The sequence below is a fragment of the Leptodactylus fuscus genome, chromosome 2, assembly GCF_031893055.1.
Source record: "Leptodactylus fuscus isolate aLepFus1 chromosome 2, aLepFus1.hap2, whole genome shotgun sequence".
Classification (NCBI taxonomy): domain Eukaryota; kingdom Metazoa; phylum Chordata; class Amphibia; order Anura; family Leptodactylidae; genus Leptodactylus; species Leptodactylus fuscus.
In genome coordinates, this window is record NC_134266.1 from 242,855,804 (window position 1) to 242,878,380 (window position 22,577).

The following is a 22,577-nucleotide window of genomic DNA, read 5'->3' on the forward strand; positions in this document are numbered from 1 at the left end:
TATAAGCCGACCCGAATATAAGCCGACCCCCCTAATTTTACCACAAAAACTGGGAAAACTTATTGACTCGAGTATAAGCCGAGGGGGGAAATGCAGCAGCTACTGGAAAATATCAAAAATTATAATGGTCGGAGTTTTTGGGTGCAGTAGTTGCTGGGGAAGGGGAAGGGGAGGGGGTGTTTTGGTTGTCTGTCTGCCCCTTCCCTGAGCTTGAGGACTGTTTTTCTTCCCCCACTTGGAATTCAGTCTGCCTGAATATAGGATATATGCAGTGCTCCTATTAACCCCTTCCTGGCGGAACAGGAGTACTGCAGATCCCCTATATTCAGTAGACTGGGCACTGTCAGACACAGGGATACCTAATGTGTTTGTGTGTCACAGTCATTTTCTACTTTTATATGTATTCTAGGCAAAGGAGGGATTTACAACTTTTATTTATTTAATTATCTATTTATTTATTTATCTTGCACTATTTTATGGGAGATTCTATACATTGATATTGTGGCTGGTCATAGACCCCCCCCCCCCTAAAAAAAAAAAAATATTATTTTTTTTTTTTTTTTGCTGACTCGAGTATAAGCCAAGGGGGGCTTTTTCAGCACAAAAACTGGGCTGAAAAATTCGGCTTATACTCGAGTATATACGTTATATGATGATGTGTACTATTGTTGTTACGTACCATTAGTGGTTGTGTTATATTTTATGATATTATTATATATTTGAAGTAGTATGTTTTATTATGATGAAGATGATTGTTATTATATATTAGTAGTAGTGTGTTTTATTATGATGATGGTGACTATTATTAGTTTATTTTATTGTGATAAATATGATTATTATGATTATTGTGTATTATTATTTGTATATTTTATGATGATGGTGATGTTTAGATATTTGTTATTAGTAGTAGTGTACTTTACTGGTGATTATTATTTATTATTAGTGTTAGTCTTATATTATATGATATTGGATGGATTATTAATATGTATGATTAATTATTAGAATCTGTACTTATTATTTTGTTTCCCCAGATTTGGGAATAACTCTAAACTTATTTTTTCTTGCACTTCCCCCCAGTCTTGCAGACAGTCAGTGCTGCTGTGGCACTACAGATCCCATGTTGCCCTGCCCTGTGTTGTGGGCAGCCAGGTCAGGGGCTGCTGGCAGGGAGTGCACATGCGTGTCCTGGCCGCTGAGGAGTTGGAGGGAGCACAGGAGGAGGAGGAGGATATTGAGGAGGAGGGCTGCTGACAGGGGCTGCTGCTACTCCTGAGCTGCTCCATTCACTGCCCACTGTCACTGGCAGCCGCACTGCCTGCACCTCCTGTCACTGCTGCACTTTTGGGCTCCTTCTTCTCCAGGCAATGTGAATGGATTGTGGGGTGTTGTGGGCGAGGATGCCGGCAGGGGCGCGGACTACTGGTCTGTGGGCAGCAGGAGGTCGCCAGGTGCCCCCCAGCCCACTGAAGTCGCTGCCAGTCGCTGGTATATGGTGGGTATAGTGCGGGCACCGGACAGCAGCCGCTGCACCAACTCCGCGCACTTCGGGAGAACTTCTGGTCTGCGGGATTATCTCCGTTACTGCATTGTGTGCACCAGGGCTAGAGCTGACTCTATAGGAATCACTTGCCGGATCTATCTGTGAGGTGACCCGAGCTGTGCCCATCATGTGGGCTGAGGCTTCCCCCCTGGCACTGCTCACTGCCGCCTCCTTCCTGCTGGCCGTCCTGGCAGCTGCCCGGGGGACAGGGGAGTATTGTCACGGCTGGACGGACGCTCAGGACGTGTGGAAAGATGGATTCCAGTGTCCGGAGAGGTTTGACGGGGACGACTCCACCATCTGCTGCGGCACCTGTGTACTGCGCTACTGCTGCAACAGCGCCGAGGCCAGGCTGGATCAGGGCTTGTGTAATAACGACAGGCAGCAGGGGGCGCCAGATCATGGCAGGAGCGACAAGGATAGCCCGGACTCTGCTGCAGGTAGGAGTGCTGGGGTGGCATGTACAGGGGATGTGACACCTGATGCCAGCCACTGATAGCTGCCCAGGGGCTTGTAGCAGGCCAGCAAAAACACACTCTCATGGCACCTGCATAGTCTGGAGTGTTGTACACATTAGTACCTGGCTGTGGTGAGAATGTAAAAGTCTACTGTCCCATTCAATAACATAGGAATGCATTAATTAATAATATGTGTATATACATATAATTTATACACACACACACACACACACACACTACAATTGATGTGACATGAGCAATATGACATACATGACACCACATATGACAGCTGTACATTTCTAGCACTCACCAGTTCCACTATGTTTTCTGCACAATTGTCAACGCCTGGGGTGCAAATAGGGAATGGGGTTAGTCTGCTGGGTCTGTCTGGACCCCCCTTCTAAGCTGCCCAGGCTGGTCAAAGTGGAAGAACATTAAAAGTTTTATTGGAAGAATCAGAAATAGATAGATAGATAGATAGATAGATAGATAGATAGATAGGACGGATATATAATAGATAGATAGATAGATAGATAGATAGATAGATAGATAGATAGATAGATAGATAGATAGGACGGATATATGATAGATAGATAGATAGATAGATAGATAGATAGATAGGACGGATATATGATAGATAGATAGATAGATAGATAGATAGAATATATACATAAGTATAGATATAGAAAATATATACGGTAGATAGATAAGTTACAGTACATAGATACGATAGATAGAGATAGTGATAGATATAGATATAAATAGATATGAGATAGATCAATAGAAACATACATAGATAAATACATAGCTAGTTAATAGTTGGGTTTTACTCTACAAATACAGATTTACTAATTAAACCGAATTACTTGGCTACATGTTCTGTACAAAACCAATCGCAAGTAAATGGGATTACCTAGAGGATTCCCACACAACCTAGGAGAGCAAACTTGTAAATGTTTACAGACTCATGACTGTCTGTCTGTCTGTCTGTCTGTCTATCTATCTATCTATCTATCTATCTATCTATCTCCTATCTATTATCAATCTAACTCTGTCCATCTATGACTTCTATCTATCTATCTATCTATCTATCTATCTATCTATCTATCTATCTATCAATGTATGGCTTGCATCAATATATTTATCATTTATCTATCTCTTATTTATCTCTGTTTATCTATATATCTGTAACTTATCTCTGTTTATATATCTACTTTATCTATCTATCTATCTATCTATCTATCTATCTATCTATCTATCTCCTATCTATCTATCTATCTATCATCTGTCTTCATTTCCACAATGAGCCTCTGTAAGGTCAGTTTTAACATTTGAGGAACCCGAGATGACGAATATAATTCTGTAATTCCAGGGACATGTACTATCCTTCTATTACAGTGTTTCGTGCTTGTATTTAGAGTCGTTGTAATCTACTGTCAGACACATTGAACATACTAGACAATATAATATACAATATCACTGACATTATTCAGGTTAATTATTTAATTGATAGGACAATCAGTTAATTCTAAAACAGATTAAAAAGTAAGACTTGTCCTTTGTTTTTGGTGAAGTAGGGTCACCTATGGGTGCGGCGCTGACACTTGCCAGGGCAGGAGCGGGCTGGGACCCACTTACGTGCCCCTACTTTGATTGTGTAGATTCTGCCCTTATTTCTGGTAGAAATGTGTGAATATTATGACTGCTAAGAGTCAGTTCAGCGCTCAGAATGTATTTCAAAGGTGTCAGTGTATTCATGTTTTATACATGAGAGTGGTAGAAAACTGGCAGGTTTTTCCACTTCTTAATACATAAAGCATTTCTCTGGGGTATTCCAAGATCAATACATGAGCTGTGCAATGGAGTGTGATGGCTGAGGCTGGAAGGAAGTTTGGGGACTGAGATTTGATGGAAATATTTTCTAGGTATTGAAGGAAAGTAGAGCAGCAGCTGCCGCTGTCGATGGATGTGACTTGGACGCTGTTGCACATGGTATTTCTGAGCTGTTTGCTGGGAGGAAGGTGTCAGGAGCATGATGTTTTGGAACTTTTTGGGATTGGAAGTCAGCAGCCCAGAACACAACAGTTGAGTGTCTGCTCTGGTGAAGAGAAGTGGTGATTTACAGTACTTCCGAGTCAGTCCAGAGCATTGTATAGGGGTAATCTCTTATAGTATCTAATATTTCATTAGCTTTGACAATTGGATCTTGCTGATGACCGGCATGATGGTGGAACATTAACCCAAAAATGACCAAATCCTCATGTGCATTTTATGACAGACTTACCTCCACATATTTTATGGGTGGAAGTCAGAGTACTCATAAGAAACCCAAAACACAGGGAGAACAAAGTTGGCTGGAGCCCAGGACTCCTGTGCTGTAAAACAACATTGCTAACCACTGAGCCCCCACACAAGTCCTGTAAAGAGGGGGTCCCATAATTAAGAAGCCAGAATGGACCTAAAAGTAGGGCTTCCACTCTGATGATGGTCACCCATTTTCCCCCTTAAAGAGTTTTTCCGGTCCCAAACTGATTTTCTTGTGGATTGGTGATTAATATGTGATCTATCGAGATCTGACACTCTGACCCTGCACTGATCAACTGTTTTATCAGCCTCCGGAAGCTGCTGGTGGACAAGGAGTGCAGCACTGCTCCTATTCAAGTAATAAGAGTAGTGCAACAGTGCTATGCATGGCATAGTGGTGATTGCAGGGAATTGCAGCGCAGGGAATTACTGCACAGACTCCTTGCCCACTAGCTGCCTCTGACACCCAGAACAGCTGATCTATACAGGGTCAGACCCATACAGATCACATACTGAGGACCTATTGTGTGGCTAGGCCATCAGTATAAAGCCACATTAATTTAGTCTTAATATAAATGTGGTTTAGTTTAATATGTTATCAGAATCAAACCCTTAAAGGGTTGGAGTCATATGGGCGTCTTAAAGTGGGTAACTGATTTGAGACCTCTCTATAACCTAGAGGAAAGAGCGGCTCAGTAAGAGCAACTTCTGCAGTGGTGGACACAGCCTGACTATATATTAGGATGGGTTCACATACGTCTGATAAGACCTGACAGTGCCAAGCCTGTTCATGATCTAAATCAGAAATCACTCAAGTCACCTCAGACTCAGGGTGCCCCCACTAAATGCCCCCATTAGATGGTCAGCTGGTCCCATCAAGTCGACAAGTCTGACTGATCATCTACTGAGAATGGCCAGCTTAGGTCAAGCAAATTGTCCTTATCTGTCTAAGACTCTCTGGTACCACAGCTCAGGGTTGGGGTAGTCCTGGTATTTAGACTACAGACTACAATGACTTGGTCACTTGGAGACTAATATGTTACACTGACAGTCAATGGAGAGCAGACACCGATGATTACTGCGATTCTTCTAAATGTTGGACTTGTAACTCTTTTCTCCGAAACAAGTCACATATATAAAAAATGACAGAAGTCTCCTCCAGGTAGTTCTGGTCTTGGTTTATAGGGGTGTTAAAAAGGTTGTAAATCCACATTTCCAGTGGGCCAGAGTCCAAGATGTATAATAATAATAATAATAATAATAATAATATACCCAATAGTGGTAATTGGACATAATCTCTTTGCATTAACCTCTTGCCTTCCATACTGCGCTTAGGAAGTATTTTAAGCATCATCTTGGAAATGAAAGATTCCTTAAACAATGTCCATTGCTTGTATCCAGTACCTATCATTATATATATATATATATATATATATATATATATATATATATATATATATATATATATACAGCTGGGACCAACCATCACATGCACCTCAGAGAGGAGACATTTGCCGCTGACACCTGTCCACGTTCCTCTAGTAGGTCTGGTTCCTGGAGAAACATTGTCTGCTGCCAAGCTAGTTCACATCTCCTTTGGAGACTCCACCACAAAAACCATTGAAATTCAGCTGAGAGAAAAGTCCTGCACAGAGTCTATGGGGTCCATGGGTGACCGCTGTTTTAGCAGATGGGCTCTCCGTTGTTTGGGTCCGCAGAAGATCCGTACAGTAGAGATCCCTGTGCAGGTGTGAACTTAGCCTCAGCTGCCAGTTTATGGTCCTTGGTGTGGTAGCAACTTTGAGTAAAGTTATGAGATATAATGTTATTGGGGTCCCCTAGTACCTGCTTTTGCCAACTTTTGGTTGCAGAATATTGGTTTGAAACAATCTGCCCATCCATGACTTAACTTGTCATAGACTCTAAATAGATGTCAGCTGATGGCTATTCCTCTCAACCTTCCCATACACATACACACTCGATACAAATGCATTACAATAAAGCTAGCTACAGGCTCAAATATGTCATCCATGATCACTTTAGGGATCTAATGTGTAGACGAGGACATATTTACTCTTCTGATATCAGTTTTTTAACTTTTTGTCATGCAGTTATTATGGAACATCATTTCTTAGACCTCTGTGCCTCTGTCATACCTCCTGGAAATGTATAAATTGCCAGTATTTCTGGTTTAGGCTTATTCCCCTTGACAATAAGGGTAGGTTCACATGTAGGAATTTGGTGCTGATTTTGAGGATTCTGCATCAAAATCATGGCCGAATTCTACCCTGAATCTGCCTCCCATTGTATTCAGTCGGATAATGTCACTAAAAAAAATAAGCATCCTGCATGAACGTGTCATGGATTCACCTACAACTTTCTATCGCGGTGAACCTGATGGCCAGAAACTGGAGAGTAGCCTCAGGCTCTCTATAGATATATAGTCTCTTACTGTACCAATTCCCTCTATAGAAACAGTAATATGTCCAGCCCCCGAGGAGCAGCCCATTCCAACCTATGTCTATGAAAGAAGACTTAGGATGTTGATTGTTATGTGAGACCTTTTAGGGTAAGTTCACACAGGTATTTTTGGTCCGGAACCTGAGGTGGAGGCAACCTCAGGTTTCTGGACCAAAACACGGGCAGCTGCGACTTGATGCCAGTGCAGTGCACCGTCATCCAGTCACATACTCTGCTCTGGGTTAGGCCCAAATGAATGGGCCTAGTCGGGAGGGAGGGTCTTCAGGCGGATGTTGCGAGGCAAAACGTCCTGAAAAATGAGCATGTTGCTTCTTTTTTCCGGGAGCCACAACAAACGGCTCCCAAACAAGAGCTGACTGGCTCCCATTGATTTCAATGGGAGCTGTCTTTTTGCTCAGGATTTTGAGGCGGAGACGGCCTCAAAATCCTGACCGAAAAACCCCGTGTGAACTCAGCCTTATGATGTGCCCCATTGATAACACCCAGCATGACCCCATACTGCATACATTGACACATGATCCTTCTCATCCACCTGCAGTCTGTATGTTTCCGATGGTTTTTGTTTTCATCACTCCTTTGTATTTTATACATCCCGACTCCTCTGACTGTAACTTGTTCCACCAGTTCATACCGTATACTCTTGGACTATATTCAGACAACCATAATGCAAAACAGCCATGAAAAATTTACATTTTTTCATGTCGTTTTGCAAATTCGACAAGTCCTATTTTTTTTGCTGACCCCTTAAAATGGACCGTTCATGTGAATAACCCAATTGAAATGAATTGTTTTTAATGCCGTAGTAATGTGGATAGAGCCGTAGGGTTATACTATCCTGGTAGGGACAAAGTGCTGCCGACTTTATGAGACAGTCCGTTTAGGTTTTTAGGATCAGCCTGACTCTTTAGTTTTACTTTCATAGACATCACCAGAAAACAGTCCAAACATCTCGGTGCCAGTATCAGCTTTCTTTGCACTTTAGCTACCTGGCTCCTGGGATTTGTCCAGCTCTGCAATATGTCAGTGTCATTTATACAAATACATTACAGTAACGCTGCTACAGGCACAAAGATGTCACCCGTGATCACTATAGAGAGCTACTGTCTGCTCTCCTGACATTGCAGTTTTTAGATACTTTAACTTTTTACCATGACATAATTCTGAAACACCATTAGACCTCTGTGTGCCTCTGTTATACCTCCTGGAAATGTATGAATACAAGAATAACTGGGTGTAATTATTCCCGGGTGTGTCCTTACACATACTGGCACTGATCAGCCGGTGACATGACAATGTCGGGTCATTAACAAAAACATATCAATGTCTTTATGCGTGTCCAGGAGGAATAACAGAAGCCCTACACATTCTGGCACTGCTGACAACCTATTGACAAAGGCAATGGTAAGGCCCAGTTGTCAGCTTATATTTCCATGTCCTTTAGGATAACCGAGCAATGTTACAATGCAAAAAAAAACTTGGTCATGAAATGGTATTTTGTGGCCCCTACAAGTATTTTCTGTGATAGGTATTCTGGTCACAACAAGGTACCTGCTATCCACTAACCCTGTACAAACTGGGGTACTAATCACCCCCCTTCCTTCCCAACAATCAGCAAGGTGCCCCCTGTCCCATGGATAGTGGGGTAACTTGTTGTGATCAGAATACCCCCACTACTGCCGCTGTCCACTCCGGGGTTTCCGTCCTAAACCCCGGGGAAGCTGGACAGGGGACAGCTTTAAAACCTATTCATTTGAATGGGTTTTAAAAGGTTACCGCCAGTGTCCGCCTGCGGCCTCTCTGCCTGGAAACCATTTTTTTTTTTTGCATGGACACAAAGTCATTCCAAAAACATTTTCCAGGCAGAGAGTCTCCATACGGACACCGGCGGTCACCTTTAAAAACCCATTCAAATGAATGAGTTTTAAAGCTGACTACCAGCAAGCCGTCCCCAGTCCAGTTTCCCTGGGTGCACAATGGAAACTCTGGGGCGAACAGCGGCGGTAGTGTGAACCCAGCCTTAGTGAATTATTTCTCCCATATTCTGGGGTAATATATCCTATATGACAGTTCAGGACCGATCTGCTCATCACAAGTGAATGGTATTGATAACTGGCCAGTGTGAATGAGTCTTAAGACCCAGTAGTGGCTCCTTGTGCCGCCCATGCACCTTCCTTAGTCTTGTACGCTACATATGCCTATTAGTAAAATCAACACTACAAACTGGAGAATTTAAAGAATGTGTTTGATGAATTGCTGGGATTATGGTGGTATTACCCCGGCACACCAATTATCATACTGCCAGCCAGCAATTTCAACATTTTTTCTTCCCGTAACCTCCAAGGTGATGAAGGGCTTGTAGATGTTGTGGAACGAGAGGATTATCATAATAATGAGTACGGCCGTCTCAAGCGATCATCCTCTCGCTGACTTTCCTGAATTACGTCTCCGGTTAGGTCGACCACATAATATCTATAGTCAGTTATCAGTAATTACCATTACACAACTGGTTAATTATAGCATTCATTTTAAGAAAGGGCATCAGTGCTGGGTAATTTGCAGCAATGCAGTAAGTCATGCAGGCTAATGCAGCTTTAGGTTGTATGTATGCGAAAAATCAAGAAAAGTATGTTCGACAAAATATCCTCAGGGGTTCACATATCATGCAAGTGGGACTTAAGCATCGGCTTTGTTTTGTTTTGTTGTCAATCCTTGGTGTAAAACACTGACCAATATGCTTGTGTGTGAATACGGTTTAAATAAACAAAGTCTATTGCGTTTTACTATACAATTGGTCATCATCTACACTTTTTTTTTTGCAAGGGCTCACAATGTACATTTTTTTTTCCTTTCAATATGTCTTTGTAGAATGGGAGGAAATCCACGCAAACACGGGAAGAACGTACAAACTCCTTGCAGATGTTGTTCCTGGTGGGATTTGAACCCAGGACTCCAGCGCTGCAAGGCTAACCACTGAGCCACCGTGTTGCCCCATCATGCCCCTATTTGTGACATGGATATGAAATATGTGGCTTGCGCCCCTTTTTCATAACGTGGCATGACCGGGACATAAAATATAACATGGCAGGTGCTGGAGCATTGCATTAGAGAGGTCTTCCCCCTCTTCTGTGTCTCTCAGAGGTCTTCCCCCTCTTCTGTGTCTCTCGGAGGTCTTCCCTTTTTGCAGAAGCCTATGCAGATTCTAAATTCTAAGAGAGTAGAATTGTCCAGTGACCTTCACTACCGAGGGGAACGTTTACCTTCTCCAGGCCTTACTAGAAAGGTAGTATGACGTATGAAAGATGTATCAAAAGTTTTTGTCCAGGGACCTTCGCCAGGTTTCATCTCATCCTGTATAAAGTGTACTGAAGTGGAACATGCGGAGAAGCTTTATACAGAGTTTAGATACTAGGTCAGTTGAGCGTTACTCATACAAGGTTGCCAATCTATATCTGGTGCAAAGATTAAATGTTAGTGCAGAATCCAAAAAGTTGCTTGGCTAAAATCCCTGTGTGGCCCCGGCCTACTGGCTAAGCTTGTAAGAATGAACCCTTTTCTGACGAAAGTAGAGGAAAGACACCTGCATCTAGCAAAGATCAGCCAAACATGTGGTTGTCAGCGGAAAGAATGCTCGTCACACCTTCATAGTTCAACAAGAGCGGTGAACTAAGTCCCATGTGGGACCTCGGAGCAGTCATCACACTAACACCCAGCACTGCTACAGGATAAACACTTTCAACATCTCACAATTTATTCTAATCTCAGGACTTGACTGTTGTTTGGAAAAGTCCAAGAAATAAATCTGCTGGTGATGAACGACTGGGAGGAGAATAAATCTGGTTAGCAATCCCGAGGTATTATGGTTAAATGAGACATAAGCCTGCAGCCTAAGTGTACTCTCCTCCATGGCGCTATCCAAAGATTATATAGTTATAGAAAGCCATTAGCTGACCGTTGTATCTCAGCAATGGGTGGAACCAACAGTATGGTTACGTCGTCAATATATCTTTGTCATACAACCTCTAAGAACATCTGCAACTTGACACCCCTTACATATTAGGCACATGGGACCCCCATTCTTGTGATCAGTTGACCTCCCACCATTCAGCCTTTATCCTATGAATGGATCACTGTAATGTGATATCTATAATACTACAGTTTTGGAAATCGCAGCATGTCAATTATACCCAAGGAATCACTGGCAGTTTCTCTATAGCAGTGATGGCGAACCTTTTAGAGACCGAGTGCCCAAACTGCAACCCAAAACCCACAAAATTTTCGCGGAGTGCCAACACGACAATATAGACTTAATACTATGCGGATCCACAATTGCGGACAGTTACTGACCAAAAATTACAGTCATGTGGGGCTTTACAGAGCTTTCAATAATACAAACAACGTTGTACTGAAATGTAAAGGTCTCGGCATTTGGTACTTTGAACAAAATTTTCACTATTTACATCGCACAGGATCTGTTTTATAGTTACCGTGTAATATTCTTACATCCTGTACTAATATCACGTCTGCTATAAAACAGATACTGTGTGATATAAATAGTGAGGGGACCCCAGACAGTATTATATGCTCTGCAGTGGGCCCACCACACAATATTATATTCTCCACAGTACCACAGTAGCCCCCCAGTGTTATATGCTCCGCAGTAGGTGTCCCCCCCCCACAGGATTATATGCTCCACAGTGGCATCCACACACAGTATTGTGTGCTTATAAATAGCCCCCCCCCCAGTATTATATGCTCTTTAGTACACCCCCCAGTATTATAAGCCCCCCCAGTATTATACACTCCCCCCAGTATTATAAGCCACCCCAGTATTATAAGCCCCCCCAGTATTATAAGCCCCCCCAGTATTATACACTCCCCCCAGTATTATACACTCCCCCCCAGTATTATAAGCCCCCCCAGTATTATACACTCCCCCCAGTATTATACACTCCCCCCAGTATTATACACTCCCCCCCAGTATTATAAGCCACCCCAGTATTATAAGCCCCCCCAGTATTATACACTCCCCCCAGTATTATAAGCCCCCTCAGCATTATACACTCCCCCCAGTATTATAAGCCACCCCAGTATTATAAGCCCCCCCAGTATTATACACTCCCCCCAGTATTATACACTCCCCCCCAGTATTATAAGCCCCCCCAGTATTATACACTCCCCCCAGTATTATACACTCCCCCCCAGTATTATAAGCCCCCCCCGTATTATACACTCCCCCCAGTATTATAAGCCCCCTCAGTATTATACACTCCCCCCAGTATTATACACTCCCCCCAGTATTATACACCCCACCCAGTATTATAAGCCCCCCCAGTATTATACACTCCCCCCAGTATTATACACTCCCCCCAGTATTATACACTCCCCCCAGTATTATACACCCCACCCAGTATTATACACTCCCCCCAGTATTATACACTCCCCCCAGTATTATACACTCCCCCCAGTATTATAAGCCCCCCCCAGTATTATACACTCCCCCCAGTATTATACACTCCCCCCAGTATTATACACTCCCCCCAGTATTATACACTCCCCCCAGTATTATACACTCCCCCCAGTATTATACACCCCACCCAGTATTATAAGCCCCCCCAGTATTATACACTCCCCCCAGTATTATAAGCCCCCTCAGTATTATACACTCCCCCCAGTATTATACACTCCCCCCAGTATTATAAGCCCCCCCAGTATTATACACTCCTCCCCAGTATCATACACCCCACCAAGTATTATAAGCGCTCCCCCCAACATCATATACACAGTGAGCCACTCTCATACTCACCCCTGAAGAGCCGCCGGCATCCACCTTCTTGTCACTGGCGGCGCTGATGACGTCATCGCGCCTGCGTCGGGGCAGAGGTCAAACTCTGCAGCCAGTGTAGGCCGCGGTCGCGCGATCCGCGGCCTACCCTGACAGCTTTCAGCTGTATGTGCATTTGCACATACAACTGAAGGCAGTGATCGCTCATCAACGGGGAATCCTGTACCGGATTACCTGTTGGTGAGCGATCCGGGCGACCGCACGCGTGCCAGCATGGAGGGCTCTGCGTGCCCTCTCTGGCACGCGTGCCATAGGTTCGCCATCACTGCTCTATAGTATAATGGCAGCAGAACGTTTGCAGAGGAAACCTTTGTGGACTTTCTTTAAAAACCACTGAGGAAAAAAACATGATGCATTGCTGCCGTGGTATTTCCCGCATCGCTTGTTTGTTGTGGCCCGCTACGAGGCCTTAGCCTTAAGAAGGGGACCAGCAGTATTAGGTAGTGTTTAGACAATCTGCTGGTCCAGAGTTTGAGATGGTCCAAAGTCCAGATCAAGAATAATAATGGTGGTTGAGTGTGATGGACCCAATGTCGTAGATTTACTACACAGTCTAAACTTAGTTTGGCAATGATACAGATGTATTACAGTGGGTGGTACTAGATGATAAATCTGGTGTATCTTTAGACTGTTTAGTGTAAGCTTATACCACCATTTAGTTGACTTACCATGAGTCAAAATATTATGACACAATTTTGGCTTATTTAAGGATGTCTAGCAAGTCATAAAAAAAATCTCAAACTAGAAGTGCCAAAGATGCATCATATTAACCCCACAGACTAGTCATAACCACTATAGTAAATCTGGACCATTGAATCCACTTTGAGACGTCTTTTGAAGACATTTCTGGTGACCCACTGAAGTATTCTAAAATGTCTGTGACCACAGAATCCCTATCTATCTTTATATATCTCACCTCTATCATTCTCTCTCTACCTGTGTACGTCTCATCTCTTTCTCTCTCTCTTTATATATCTCATCTCTCTCTATTTATCTATCTTTATATATCTCATTTCTCTCTATCTACCTACCTTTATATCTCTCTCTATCTATCTGTATATAGATCATCTCTCTCTATCTTCAGATATCTCATCTCTCTATTTATCTATCTGTATATATCTCATCTCTCTCTATTTATCTATCTTTATATATCTCGCCTCTCTATCTTTGTATAGCTCATCTCTCTCTATCTATCTGTATAATTCTCATCAGTCTCTATCTTTATATATCTCATCTCTCTCTATCTGTATATCTTTATATATATATATATCTCACCTCTCTCTATCTATCTTTATATATATATCTCATCTCTCTCTTTATCTATCTGTATATATCTCATCTCTCTCTATTTATCTTTATATATCTCATCTCTCTATCTATCTGTATATATCTCATCAGTCTCTAGCTATCTTTATATATCTCATCTCTCTCTATTTATCTATCTATCTTTATATATAGCTCACCTCTCTCTATCTATCTTTATATATCTCATCTCTCTCTATCTATCTTTGTATATCTCATCTCTCTCTCTCTGCCTATTCACCTCTTTCAATGTGAAGCTCCTGAATACATAAGCTCCCACAGAAATTGGCCGGAAAATAGAGAATTATGAAAGTGATTTTAGTGTAATCCCGCTATTCTATGCACATCCCAAACTGAGTATTAGAGGGATTAAAATGCACGGTGTGATATTAAATATCAATATATAGTGCTGGATTCCATATGCAGAGGGAAGCAGATGCCTGACTAATTTTCTAAGATAAATCCCTCTGCTGTCAGATGGCATTAGGAGCAGAAGACAGCCAGACCTGTTCTTCTGCATTGCAAAAAGGGGCCATAGTCTACAACAGTGATCTGCAGCCGGTGGAAACTACATTTCCCAGCATGACCTGACCGCACCAGGCTATAGCGCCCCTCTGCAGACCCTCTATGTACTAGTATTTTAATGTGCCTCATATTGAATTATCACCTTTGCATGCTTATTCCCATCTGCTATCAATCATCTGTAGAGAAACTGTAGATACTTCTGACAATCAGAACATGCTGGGAGTTGTAGTCTCACATCTCTTTAGATGAAGCCTTCAGTAGACATTTACACATTTGTGCACTAGTGGAAGCCTTCTCCTTTCCGATATATGATTCATTGCCTTCCCTGTGCTGACTTCTAATGAAAAAATTGGTTCAATAAGTGCAGTGATCCCACCTGTCTGATGCACGCCGTCCGCTAATCCTATAATTACACCCCTGGATCCGCGGGCTGCATTCATTGTAGGGGCTTACCCAATTAGTACTATGTACGAGGGGATACGATTGCCTGGCCACAGCAAAAACATTGATTTCCTCTCTAGGCAGTGATAATCTCTTCACATTGCAAGCATATTTTTTTTACTTACCGTATATAGTACATACTGCTGGATTGGTAAACCTTCTCTTACAGGTTATAATTTTTGCATGATCTGCTGAATAGCCTGCAAATAAAGACTCATATACATGACCATGTTACAGATCCACCTGTAATACAGAGTATATAGACACCTATAGTATCTAATAGCCAGAGTATTCATAGGGACTACATGTGGAGCCATACAAGATCCATATCCAAGTCAGGCCCAGTTCACATCTGTGTTCGGGCCATTCCGTTTCCCCATCCTACAAGCAGCACTTTTCTCTCCACATTTTTCGAGCAGAAACCACACAGACCCATTATAGTCTATGGGGTCCGCGGGTTTCTACAGGTTTCCGTTCAAGGGGTTCCCAAGCAGACTCCCCAAACGGAAACTCAAACGCAGATGTCAACCAGGCCTAAGGATCAAAACCTGGATGGTTCCAGTGCTGCCATTTGTTAGTGGAAAATCCAGTTTCTCTAGTTAGAGGAGTTTTGCACAAATTCCTCTTCACATGACCTTGCAGAAGTGACCCCCTTTCTAAAGTTCCTAAATTACTTTTCCAGTAGCCATATCCTCTAGAAAATTCTTTGCAAAGGTTCTCCACCTAAACATTATGGTAGAGACAGAGAAAGACTCAACAGGGGAAGGTGAATTTTTAAAAGGGGTCCGGGGATTTAAGATTAGCTTACCTGTTTTGGCCTCCGGGGTACCGGCAAGGTTAAGACCCCTTGGTCACGTGATCAGAACCAGTGCTCCAATCCTTCGATTGCTCCACCACATCCCTTGTTCCCTGATCTCACAGGTAATTTACCTTTGATATGGCTCCAGTGGAAAATCTGTAACAGGTATCCGACCTACCATGTGCCATTTATAATACTGCCTGTCTTTTTAGGTACAGCTGCCTCTGTACCCCCAATAACTGTGCCCTCCTACTGAAGATAACTGACATGTGGTTATATAGAATTTCATTTGGTGATTATTTTATTGCTTATGTATTGAATTCATTTTATCTTTCTTATAGCATGTACATACTCACATGATACTTTAAGTGACATATGTCTATGTATGGGGAGAGTAGTTTTCCTTGCCTACAGATGGTAATGGAGCGCTACTATAGTCTGGTTGTAGGGTCAGGTTACCTTCATGTTAGGCAGGCACACTGCGACCCATCACCGGAGACCATGTACAACGTGATTGTGTTCGTTGGCAGGTCTTAGTGTGATGTTGACATCTATTTATAAACCAAGTTTATCAAGTCAACAAGTTCAAGATTAAGATTTTAGAATTCTGGAACAAGATGTTTCCTTACTTTTTTTTTTGTTGAAAACTTACCCTTAAAGGGTTTTCCCAACAAATACGTTATGGCATATCCACTTCAGTAGAGAACTGGTTGGTGGTGGTCCAACTTTCATGAATCAGTGGGCCGAGTCCTCAGCAGAGAAGTGGCCGGTCAGCTGATTCATAGACGTTCCCAACAATCGCACTTCTATGTTGCCTAATAGATGAACATCTACCTACAAAATTGAATTTAACTTCTTTATTCTAAACCTCTTGTTCTGTTTCCCTTCCAGTTCCCATCTACGTGCCATTTCTGATTGTCGGATCAGTATTTGTTGCGTTTATCATCTTGGGTTCCTTGGTTGCCATTTGCTGTTGTCGCTGTCTGAGACCAAAGCAAGAACCCCAGCAGAGCAGAGCTCCAGGGAGCAATCGCCTTATGGAAACTATCCCCATGATATCAAGCGCCAGCACCTCACGTGGCTCTTCCTCTCGGCAGTCCAGCACCGCCACCAGTTCCAGCTCAAGTGCCAACTCTGGGGCAAGGGCTCCTCCGACTAGATCACAAACCAACTGCTGTCTGCCAGAAGGAGCCATGAATAACGTGTACGTGAACATGCCCACCAATTATTCAGTGTTAAACTGTCAGCAAGCGACCCAAATGGTCCCGCACCAAGGACAATATCTTCACCCACAGTTTATGGGCTATGCTGTACCTCATGACTCTGTCCCCATGACCCCTGTACCACCTTTTTTAGATGGACTCCAAGGTGGATACAGACAAATGCAATCCCCGTACCCTCACAGTAACCCTGAACAGATGATGTACCCAGCAGTGACTGTCTAAGACGAGCCTACGCAGCACAACCTGCACAGAAATGGACTCCATGGAACATGTTGCATTTTACAGGGCTTACAGACTACTTACGTTGGAAAAAAGACATTGAAAACCTTATTGTAAAATGCATGATGGTGACAAAAGTTTTTTTTTAACAATTGTGCATATGCTTTTTATTTTATTTTTGAGGGGAAGGGAAAATGTATTACTTTACATTGCCTGAGCCAATAACCTGCTCTCTGCTGAACTGCGAGACGTAACTTCAGCAGGGAGCAGGTTTAGTATATTTTGGTATAGCAGGTATAGGGATAATATTTTCTTCCTTTGAAGTGTATAAAATAAGGTGAAAATGACGTGTTTATATTTAAGACAAAAAGACAATCATTCAGACAATCACACATTAAGACGGTGCAATCGCCCATGTCAGGCCTGAATAAAAAAAAAGTTATAGATGTAATGATTCTTATTATTAAAGGGGTTGTCCAGGATAAATCTAGTCCCTACACTAATCTAAACACCCTCCCCCGCCTACTTTCTTAATTACATATGTATATTTACCCATATCCCTGGGGCGGTCATGTGACCGGCCCAGGGACATTTTCTGGTTATACGGTGACAATCCGTTTCCGAAAATGGAACTTTCCTCCCATCCACCCCATCATACTTACCTCTTTTCCTTCCAGACTTCCTCTTGTGGGATAGCTCCTCCCTCTTTTCTGACTGTTGTTGCGTGCAATAGTCCCGGCGTTGTGTAGTACAGGTGGATCGTCGGCCTCAGAGCACAGAGCAGTGCTGAGACTATTGCACTACCGGCAGAATCAGAAAAAACAGAGGAGCTGTCCCGCAGGAGGAAGTCCAGGAGCAAGAGAGGTAAGTATAATGGGGTCAGGGGGTGTGTTGGGTTAGTTGGGAAGGGCTAGAAGTGGGCTGGATAGCTAAAGAGACAGGGAGGGGGTGTTTGCAAGGGAGGGAGAGAGGAAGGAAAGTGGAGGAGTGAGGTGTAAGGAGTTAGTGTGGCAGCTACATAACAGGAAGCTACACCCTGTAAACAAATGCAGAAGATACCAGGAGCCCCCAGAGACACCCAGAAATCACTCAAAACACTGCTAACCTATTAATAGCACTAAGAGACCTTTTTTAAATAAACATTTTTTTGCCCGGAAAATCCCTTAAAGGGTTAAAAATGGAAATGGATCTGGTGCAAGCCATGACTACAGACTCAGTAGACAGGGCACAGTAGGAGACTTCAGGGGTGTAGCATTCAGAGGTACAGGAGTAGAAGTTGCACTTGGTCCCTGGCACCTAAAAGGGCCCAAAAGTCCCTCTGCCACATAAGAAGACACTAATATTATAAAAGGTCCATGGCAGGTGGGGGTCCTGTTGCAAATTTTGCACTGGTGCCCCTGCACACTTTATTTATTGATGTCCCTTTGACCACCCACAGTTCTACTTTTTGCACTTCCATGGGGCAAATGACCAACATGTTTTAAAAAGTTTCCTTCACCTTTCGCCAATATTTGTGCCCATATCTAAATACCTAGAGTTGCTATCCCTCCGACATGTTACACCTAGGACAAAAACACGGACACCCCTCACCCTAGCCATGCTTTCATGGTATTGAAAGATATGGAGGTCTGAATCTCTAGGCCCAGGGAAGGGGGTGTGTAGCCTTTAAGTCACAACAGAAAATAATTTATTACTATATTAAAGGCCCTACTACGATTTTTAAGTGCCTCGGTCATCTACAGTGGAGGCAGCCATTTTGTAATATACTGATATTTTTGAGAATGTTCAGTGATGTCATTTGCACCTAGTTAACCAAAGGGGATTGTCCTCCATATTACTAGATGTTGGCCATTGATGGGCAGTTGTCTTGGCATCACCAACAGGTGGTTAGAAGTCTAACCAACCTCGGGTCTACTATATTGGAGGCAAGGAGTGGTGGGGTATGTCACACAGTACTATATTGGAAAACATGTGGAGTCATTTGGGCCATTAGAGGGTCTCATTGTCACCTCCAACCTGGTCATACTCAGCACGTCATCTTGTGTATAGCAAATGGCTGACCCCCTGTATAATAACATCATGGCGCCCTATAAAGCCTCAGGTCAGAGGATGAATGTAACTGGCAGTGCTTTATATAATAGTAGAATATCAGGGCTGAAGCTGCTACTAAATTCTATAGTAATATTTTACACAAAATCTTAATTTCTATATCTTTAACACATAAAAATAGAATTTTGTGGTCAGGAATTGTTGCAGTATAGTAATTCCATATGTCGGGATTCAGCAAGCCAAAGGTTATCCAAAGCCTAAAGTGGAATAACTCTCTAGATTCAGCTTAGATACATGAAAGGTAGTAGATATAGGGCCTTGTACAGACTGGGGCTAAAATGTATGAATACAATGAAGGTGGTGTAGTATGGGGTGATGGAAAAAAAAGCGTCTCGTGTAGATACATCTGGTAATAAACTAGATAGATTTGCGGCACTTGGACTCGTTGGCATGTCTTGTATTGGTTGTACTAATATAAGGTATACAGCAGTGTATGATATGGGTTGCTTTGGCATATTAGGATGTATATCACTGTTCAGGATTGGTATAGCCATAAATTTGGTGGTTTTATAGAGCGCCATGCCCACGGAAATACCAGGGCTTTGGTTTGGTGCCAAGGACGGGATCGGAATAAAATCTTGAGATCGACTTCCTTGCCCTGATCCTGTCCTTGTCGCTAAATATATGGATTCTGTATAATAACTATGTGTAATGATCCTGGACGCAGAAACATCAGGGGTACTGTTCTTCATTGCCCCAAATTTTGCTATCGACTTCTCCTCTCAGATTTAGCCCCACAATGGTCAGGGCTTATCCAGTCCTCAACAGTGGTTCAATGTACATGTAATGCAAGACACTACGTAACGGATGGCCGTCTGTCATATGTATTTGGAGAGTTATAGTGCATGGTATAGGACACTAATACTACATATTAAATGTTCAGTGTGTACAAGGCCTAACATAGACAAGCCGTACGGGTGGGACCCACCACTTATACTAGCCATTTACACGCAGGGTTAAAAATAGGGGCAGATAAGAACTTTGGTGTTGCCCTGCAGCTGCAGTATTTAAAGGTTATCCCAGGTAGACTTTAGTTGCTTTGGTCAGCACCACTTTTCTTTTCATACATGGCCCCTCTGTACCCAACATGTTCAGAAATATTCAGATTTATTTTTTATAAAGGCCCGTTGAATCTCACTATACTTGTTCATCTTTAGTCCAATCATAGCAAAAACCACTAGTGGGCCTGGGCCGGACAGATTACAGTAGTATTTATGGGCACGTTAGACCACTACTGGAGTCAGTGTGATGTTTCTATAGACATGAATAGGAAATCCAAAAAGTTTGATACCAGCAGCAAATTTCTCAGTTATGGCTGCTGGATTGTCCAGCTCTATGGAGGTTTCACCCCATTAGGCTGATAAATTGTGCTTAGTGTATAAGAGATATAACCAATAAATTGTACCATCTCTGTAGGAGAGATTGTTGGAGTCCCAAGATGTTTAGTCCCAAACTATGCTTATAGGAGTCCCAGTCTATCGCTCATTGAAGTTTTTAGTCTATCACCAGGACAGGATGACTTTAGGTTACCACTACCTTCTCTCCAACAATAAATGCCCAATATGTACCTAATAGTGGACCTCATAAAGCACTTAGACCACTTAGATATCTGACTTCCACCATATTGGCTATGCTGAATGGTTGAAAGAGTTCATGCTGGGGAATGGCCAACGTGGTAAAATGGGAATTGTCCCAATTGTGCTCTGTGACCCCTTTGATGGTTGCAGTTATCAATCACTATTATTATGGCATCTGGCACTGGTTCACATTAGTGCCGGAGTTCTATCGCAATGTCCGCCTGAGAACCAGTGGAAGAAAAAGTCTTATATGGAGGACTAATCCCTCCGTTTCAATTTTAATATGATGGACACCCAACGGACCCCAGTGTAGTGAATGTGGTTTGTTGGATGTCGTATTTTACTGGTATTATAACAGTCGACCTCTCCATCTTGCCGACAACTGAGAGGCCGACACAAGTGTGAACCTAGCATAAGATGCATTAATATAAATGTTCCCTTCCTGGTGTCGCGTTCCCTTTATAACAATATAGAACATGAATCTCCCTGCAGTGAATTATTTGGCATATCATATAATTGTCATGTCGCTCATAAGCATCTTCACCATGGTAGTCCATCAGCAGCAAATCCTGGTAAATTATAGTCAAATTTAACTAAAAGTTTTCCAAAATTTATATTTGTATATATTATAACGAAGTATCTGGATTTCTGTCATTTTAAGGTGGGCTTCATTACCCCATTATATAGATCTCATGGTAAAATGCACCCATTGCACAATCCTGCTAGGGACAAGTTTCTCAGATTCATCTCCATCAGGGGTCGGCTCTTTGTATATTGTAGACTGTAAAAAATAAAACTTTAAGTTAAATTTGGAAAAGTTAACAAAATATTTTCCATTTGTTTGGGGGTTAAAATGAATTGAAAGACAATTTGCCATATGTGGTGTTTTGCACAATTTCTATGTGTAATGTATAATAATGTAAAAGAAATATCCATGTTTGCCATAAATTTTTGGAAGGGCACTTAACTTACAAGTGTTGCTTATGGTGAAGTAAATTCTCAATTTTTTAATAAATGTTTTATGGTGTGATCTGTGTACTCTGCAGCTATTATTATATCCGTATGTTGTCTTTAAAGGGGCTGTCTGCTTTAGCCAGGTGTAATCTGCAGACCCTGGCAATAAGTGTTCAAATTCCCTGCAGCACCCCCACAGGAAAAACGGGGCATTACACAGTTCTCATTAGAATCACTGGAGAGTTGTGTAACCCACAAGCATGTAGAAACTTTTTACTCATGTTAAAGGGGTATTCCAGTCACAACAAGTCACCCTCTATACAAAAGATAGGTGGTAATTTTCTGATCAGTGGATATTCCACCACTAGGACCCCCACCGATCTCAAGAACTTGGGTGTTTTGCACACCAGTTATGACAAGGGCACTTGGTCGTACAATGTATGCCGCTCCATTCATTTGAATGTTTACTGTGAACGGTCCCTATTCAGATAAATGGATCGTCGAGTGTTGTGTTGTATGACTAGATAAGATTTCAGTTTTGTTTTTTTTTTTGACAGCCATGAAATGGTCTGTTTAGAAAAGCGTACATGTGAATAGACCCATAGACATTCATGAGCTTATAACGGTTGACACATGGATGTTATTCACTGTTATGTAGCCTTACCAAAAATAAAAGAGGGGGCAGGAGTAAAGTTGTAGCAGATCATAAAGACTACAGGAGACTAAGGCAGGGACCCCACGTGGTATATTTGCCATGGAAAAAAATGTGTCTATTTATAGTCACTGCATTCTAGCGTTAAAAT

At 42.4% G+C, this 22,577-nt stretch overlaps 1 protein-coding gene across 1 annotated transcript; it reads left to right on the plus strand.

The window, feature by feature from the left end:
- The first annotated feature begins 1,257 nt into the window (after nucleotides 1-1,257).
- SHISA2 (shisa family member 2) lies at nucleotides 1,258-21,850 on the plus strand. The gene is made up of 2 exons (XM_075265937.1): nucleotides 1,258-1,980; nucleotides 16,584-21,850. The coding sequence occupies exons 1-2, from the start codon at nucleotides 1,668-1,670 to the stop codon at nucleotides 17,135-17,137; spliced, it is 867 nt and encodes a 288-aa protein (XP_075122038.1). The 5' UTR covers nucleotides 1,258-1,667; the 3' UTR covers nucleotides 17,138-21,850.
- The last annotated feature ends 727 nt before the right edge of the window (nucleotides 21,851-22,577 follow it).

Bases quoted from the DNA above. Each gene is read 5' to 3' on its own strand.
- SHISA2 (XM_075265937.1), top strand. From the start codon at position 1,668: ATGTGGGCTGAGGCTTCCCCCCTGGCACTGCTCACTGCCGCCTCCTTC. The intron at 1,981-16,583 runs GTAGGAGTGCTG...TTTCCCTTCCAG, and splicing joins TAGCCCGGACTCTGCTGCAG to TTCCCATCTACGTGCCATTT.